Source organism: Elephantulus edwardii, unplaced genomic scaffold (assembly GCF_000299155.1).
Source record: "Elephantulus edwardii isolate Elephantulus edwardi_28Jun2011 unplaced genomic scaffold, EleEdw1.0 scaffold00287, whole genome shotgun sequence".
NCBI lineage: Eukaryota > Metazoa > Chordata > Mammalia > Macroscelidea > Macroscelididae > Elephantulus > Elephantulus edwardii.
This window is the reverse complement of record NW_006400037.1, coordinates 2,537,640-2,544,173: the sequence shown is the minus strand read 5'-3', so window position 1 is coordinate 2,544,173 and position 6,534 is coordinate 2,537,640. Positions and strand designations below refer to the sequence as shown.

At 50.8% G+C, this 6,534-nt stretch overlaps 1 protein-coding gene across 1 annotated transcript; it reads right to left on the bottom strand.

The window, feature by feature from the left end:
- Positions 1 to 410: 410 nt before the first annotated feature.
- Positions 411 to 2,181, bottom strand: SOX17 (SRY (sex determining region Y)-box 17). The gene is made up of 2 exons (XM_006900534.1): positions 1,804 to 2,181; positions 411 to 1,321 (listed from the first exon to the last, which is right to left on the bottom strand). Exons 1-2 carry the CDS (start codon positions 2,108 to 2,110, stop codon positions 411 to 413), a joined length of 1,218 nt encoding a protein of 405 aa, XP_006900596.1. The 5' UTR covers positions 2,111 to 2,181.
- Positions 2,182 to 6,534: the final 4,353 nt, after the last annotated feature.

Sequence of the window (6,534 nt, the reverse complement as noted above, 5' to 3'; positions counted from 1 at the left end):
CTCTTGGTAAGACTGGCTTGCGTGACAGAGGCACTGGCAGAATGAAAAAGCAGAAATGAGATTTTATTTTTTAAGAAAAGATTAAAAAACACACCCACGACAAATTGTCTTTGATCAAGAAACCTTCAGGAAATGAAGTCAGTTCTTCTGGAACACAATCAGGCTGGTAAACTTAACTTGGAAAAAACAGAGTTTGACAATGCAACCTTGGGGAAAGAGTCTCTGAACACATCTCTTAAAGCGGCAACTTCACCTTCCTCCCCAGAATGTTCAAGTGGTCCTCAAAATAAATTACCATAAATTACAGGCCCGGGCAATCTAAGAATAACAACTGAACACCACGAAGATTTCCTTAGCGCCTCCGGGAAGTGTGGAGCTCTGCTGGTGCCTCTGGCTGCGGCGGAGCCCGGTCAAACGTCCGGGTAGTTGCAGTAGTAGACCGCCGAGCTGGCGTCGGACACCACGGAGGACAGCGACCCGTGGCTGTCCGCCATAGTCACCCCGGTGTCGTGGCCCTGGTACGGGAGGCCCATGTCGGGCTTGCACACGAAGTGCAGGTACTGTTCGAACTCCGTGCGATCCATCTCCCCAAGAATCTCAGCGGGTTGGCCAGGGTCTGCGCCCTCCCGGCAGGGCAGCGCCTCCGGAGGGGGCGATGGCTGCCCAGGGCCAGCGGGGGCCGGGGGCGCCATCGAGAAGCAGCGCGGACCTCCCGGGGCCGGCGGGGAGCCGAGAGCGCCGTAGTACATGTGCAGGGCGCCGGGGGGTGGCAGGAGGCCTGGCAGCGCGGGGCCCGCGGGCTCCGGGCCCAGGCGCGCGTGCAGGGGTCCGCTGGGGGGCTCGGGGGGCCCTGCGTAGTCCGCAGCCTGCGGGTAGTTGTAGGCGCCCGGACCCCCTGGGCAGTCCACGGGCAGCGGAGCAAAGAAGGCTGGGTCGGGGTCCACGCCGTCCACCAGCGGGGACGTGTCAGGCGTGGGCAGCGGGTAGCCGTCCAGGGGAGGCGCGCCGAGGCCCTGGCAGTCGCGATAGTGGGCGCCCAGGTGCGGGGGCAGCAGTGGCGGGCCGGCGGGGAAAGCCTGCTCGAAGGGCAGGGCCAGGCCGTCTGCGCCCCCGCGGCAGCCCTCGGGGCCCAGCGCGGCGGGCGGCTCCGCAAGGCCGTGCAGGAAGCCGCCCTCCACCCTCTTGAGCCGCTTCACCTGCTTGCGGCGCCGTGGCCGGTACTTGTAGTTGGGGTGATCCTGCATGTGCTGCACCCGCAGCCGCTCGGCCTCCTCCACGAACGGCCGCTTCTCTGCCAGCGTCAGCGCCTTCCACGATTTACCTGTGCGGGGTACGGAGAAGACCGGTCGTGACGCGTGTCCCTCACCCGCGCCATCCGCGGGGACGGGGGAAGACTAGGCCCCCCAGCCCCCCCCCCATGCCCAAAGAGCGTCAGAGCCCTTGAGAAAAGAGGGTATATATGCTTAACGCCCCTAAACCTGCCGCCTGCCGCCCTCTTTCCATTACCCCTCCACCCTGGCCGCGGCTCGGCCATCCCCGGGGCCCACATCCACCAAGCGGTGATGAGCACGAGGACAGGTCAGGTCGACTGTGATCAGCACTGACCCAGGTAAGGGTCAAGGGTCCCCGTTGCGGCCCAAAAGTGCAGAGGCCCCTCTCTACCGGATCACAGGACCCACGCGCCCTGCCCACCAACCCCAAGACTGAGGCCAAAGTCTTTCTAAAGTTGCGGGGACTGATTGGAAAGGGCAAGGAAGGGCCCATGGCTAAACTAAAACCGGCGCGCGGGGGCCGGAGACTCACCCAGCATCTTGCTCAGCTCGGCATTGTGCAGGTCTGGGTTCTGCTGCGCCAGGCGCTTGCGCTCGTCCTTCGCCCACACCATGAAGGCGTTCATCGGCCGCCGGATGCGAGACTCGCCTTTGGCCCGGCCTGAGCTCCCGGCTGGCGCGCCGCTGCCCGACGCCGCCTCGACCTTCACCTTCATGTCTCCAAGGGGACTCAGCGACTCGGCCCACGGACAGGAGCCCAGCCCCGCCATCACCGGGGGCAGCGCGCTCCGAATCTGGGTCTGGTCGTCACTGGCGTATCCCGCATCCGGGCTGCTCATGGCGCTCCAGGCCGGCCCCGCGTCCCTCAGACCTCGGCCGGACTAGCCACCTACTGCGCCCCCGAGGTGCCCGCGCCGAGACTGCGCGGCGGAGAGAACCGGCTGCGGTGGTGCCTGACCGCAAACTGGGCGCCTCGGTGAAGTTTATAATCCCTAACCGCAGGTCAACCCCGCGTACTGATCCTGCGGGGCCTTTTCTGTAGGGTCGTGGCCAATGGAACTTCGGGGGCGGGGTGAGGCGCCCTGGCCCCGCCCCTCCAGCGACAAGGCTCTCAAGTTCGGGTTCAACCCCAAGCTCGCCCCTTCCCCGGCTCCGTGCGCAGGACGACATCTGCGGGGCGGGGTGCGCGGCGGGGACCAGTCCTGGACGCAGCCGTCTCCACTCGCCAAAGTGCTGCTGCGCCACAGTTCTGATTAACGTCCCAAGTACTCGGTGGGAAACAACCACCACTGCTGCCCCCCAACCGTTCCCACCCTTAGCGACCCGAAAGGACCCAGCAGAGCTCCTTACTTTAATTCTTTTTTAATCAAATACTTCAGCGGTGGGTGACCTCGCTTCCTTTTGAGGAACTCCAGGAGTGTCTTCTTCAAATGTATTTTTATAGAATGCAAAAGCCACTTGACAAAAATAGAAATCGCTTTCCAAGACTTCTTTATTATACTCAGAATGCTATATGTGATGAGAGAAGCCTTTCATTTTCTAGCAAAAAAGGTCGAATTTAGAATTACGCTCTGGTGATAAACCAACCCCTTGAACGTTTGTGCAAGAAATGCATAATACAAAATGTGCAAAAAACCAGCAAAACTATTTCTCATACTTGCTTTTATTCTGAAATGTTAAAAAAACATTTTTAATTAAAATTCAGAGACATATTTATCAAAATGTCCGATTGCATTTAAAGTTTAGAAACCTTTTCATTGGTATTTTTTAACAAACTCTCTCATCATGCCTTCCCATTCAAACATTAACAAACTAGCTTATGCTCGGAAGAGAGAAGATAGACATAATTACATTTTCTTGTTGTTAGGTGCCAAAAATTGACTACCACTCAATAGAAATTCTATGAACAACAGATTAAAATATTTCCCAATCTTGGGGGAGCATAATAATTGCAACTCACAGGAGGGGAAATTGAGGCACAAATATTAAGCAACTCATTGGAGATCGCAGCAATGGATCCAGGTGGTGTGGAATTCACACCTAGTAGTCCTCCTTTAAATGTGGAGTTCTTTATCATCAGACTGTTGTGTTTGTGTTGTTCTAAAACAATTTAACAGTCATTCCTGCATAATTAGAGATAGCTGGAAAAGAAATCAGTGTATCAATCTCCAAAACAGATTTTCTTTGTTTACTATGAAGGGGTGATGAAAAAGTAGTGCTTGCATCTGGGATCTCAGAAGCAAACTTCATGAAATATTGATGACAAAGTCATCTATTATGTCTGCATTATTTCTACATCCATAAAAACAGAATCAGAGTTTCTGAAAATTTCAAGCTCTTTCTTTAGAATTTTTGACATTGCCTTTTCTCCAAAGACTTTCTTAGACACTCGTTTTAAACTAATTCTTCTAAGATTCACGAAGCAGTGGCCATCCTCCCTCACCCTTGTTAAGAAAATGTTTTCTGGTTCCTGGGTGTTGTGGCTTGCTCCCCAGAGGGAAAGTCCCTCAAGGGTCACAATTACAGATGAGAAAATTGATCCTGAAACAGACTATAAGACATTAGCCTTCATTTATTGGGACAGGAAACTTACTGACCCGAAGTAGATAAAGAGATGCAGAAGCAACAGTGACTATGAATTTTGTGTACCTAGAAGTGCTTTCTCTCTGGAGAATAAACCCCAATACTGGGTGTCTGAGATTCAAAGAAGAAGATATTTAAAATTTATTTAATGAACCTTCAGAGTGGTGGCTGACCTGGGCCCCTGACAAACAGAGGCCCCTACTATGAGTGTGATGGCCTGTCCTGGTGTCAGACAGCCCAGTGCCCAGCAAAAAGGTACCAAGTTTCCAGGTCAGGGACATCTTGCCCTGCCTCCTGCCTCTGAGGGCTGTGGGTTAGCATGAGGTAGTGTGGAACCACTAGCCCAGGAAAATGAGAGACAAGGAGTTGTCTTGATTTGACATTTCTGATCAGACTTTCTACTGAATCCTCTCTCAGAGCCCTGAAGACTAGGATGATATTCCCAAATATGGACTGATTTTCCACTCCAACTTCATTGGCCAAGCAGCTGCTAAGAACAAAGGTCGCATACCTGGTAAACAAATGCCGTACTGCCTCACAAACTGACTGCTTCTCTGAGGCGCCTGACTTGGGGGAAAGCTTCGAGAGCAAGTCAAGGAGCCACAAAGTTGGGTGTCATGAAAGAAGTCACAGTCAGGCATAAGTGGCTGTTCAGAATACCAAGACGCTAGAGAAACCGAGGACAAAGAACTTGAAGAGGAAAATAAGTGACTGGCTGGGCCTTCACTTATATTTTCAGAAAATATTATAAAGAGACAGGTGAGAAATCCAAAAAGAAGAAAAAGGAAAGGCTCCAGGAGGCTCCACAGAAAACTGGAATGGAAGATCAACCCAACTCTGCTCTCTCTAAACCTGAGAGAAAGAAATCGCTTTCCAAGGAGATGGTTAATAGTAATTTTGAAGAGACAACTGTAAGCACCAGGGTAATAAGCCTTCCATAAAGAGGTTCTCAAAGAGGCCTCAGTGCCCCCTCCCCCAAAACAGCAGCTCTCCAAGGAGTGAGCAGAGGAGCAAGAGTGAGCAAGGAGTGAAAGAGGCTGCCAGCAATAAGAGCAATAGCAATGGGGGGGGGGATTAAAAAGCACCCCAAGTAAGATTACAATGGACAATCCCTGAGGGGAGGGCACACCCAAATGTTTCCCAGTAAAAACAAGAATAACAAGAATTTACAAAAAAAGAGAATTATCGCAGAGACTTACCCTCTAAAAACAGTTGTTTTTCACATGACAAGGGTGCTTAAACCACTTACGTGCTAGTGCAAACAGGTCTATTGTTTTTAATTTCTTTTCATCTCAGGTCTACAGCCCCAGAATTCTACCTGATGGAGAGGTAGGAAGAACTTAAAGAGCTCGGTCCAGATGGAGTAAGTGCAACGGTCGTTTTTAGAGAGATAAACCGGACAACTACATGTGTGAGAGGTCACTGGATTGTCAACGGCATTTGGGGAAGACATTGATCAGCAGGCCTTACTTGAAGGGCTTCTGAAACAAACAGCGTTATTTTCATTTCAAATGTTGATGGGCTATTTTAATTAAAGAGTTTGTACTTTAAAATTTTTTTCTAAAAAAATAACAGAATAAAGCATAAACACAATAAAATTATGTGTAAGTAAGAAAACGACACATTTCAAATTAACTCTCTAGTTCCTTCCCCTTTACTGTTTTATTAGAGATTCTCTCTTAATTTTTCTCTGCATACTTACAAATATCTTTAAAAATATCTCAGAGCAGAATTTTCTACAAGGATGAAAGTTTTTATGAACCAAGAGCTTTCTTAGAATCAAAATTGAAAACTAAACAAAAACAATGTCCACTCCAGAATTCTGTTTATGTATCTAAATTAACCTACTTGACGAATTCCTTAAACATTTTGCAAGAGATAAAACCCACATGAGAATTAAAAAATTATGTAGTCTACATCTTCAGATCTCCTGTGCTTCCACGCCCATTTCAACACAGAGTCAAAGGGAAAGAGGAATGGTTAATGAGAAAATCTAAAGGCGCCCGGTCATTACTGGCACCGGTTCCTGGAGCCTAGCTCTTGTTGATCTTTGCCTGGAAGTTTACTGAAAAATTGGGTGAAAGCTGAAGATGACTGAAATGGAGTCAGACCTTCAGAATTTAGCCCTTCCCCACTGCTCTCCGTTCAGCAATCCTTGGGAGACTTAAAGCAACAGATCGTGAGTCGGGAAGGCACAGTGGAACCTTCCAAAACTAGCGCCTTTTTCATAGGATTGTCTAAATTTATTTTTTTTGTTCTTCCTAATCCTCTTGTCAGGCCTGTGGGGTGTGGTGGTGCAACAGATCTGCCCTCAGTATGTGGGGTCTTTTTCTATTTCAGTCTCTGGACTAAACGTGGCGCTGGAAATGAATCCTGAGCTCCAGATCGAGCATTATCAGACCCGGCCACAAATGCCACATGAAAAGCAGCAAACATCCGGAATGGCTTCCTGCAGGCCTTGCTTTCCTCAACAAGAGAGTTTTGCACTGGGGACTGGGGGGCGGGGAACGCAAAGCCTTCCCAAACTTTCCGGAATAAGCGCCGCGGACTGCGTTCTGGGGACCTTGGGGCGCCCGGTTCTCGCTGCTCTGAGAGCCCGCGTCCTGGGTCTCACTTGGGGTTCCAAGGCCTGGCCGAGGGGCCACCACCCTGGCGAGAAGTCGTTTGTTATCGCTCAGGG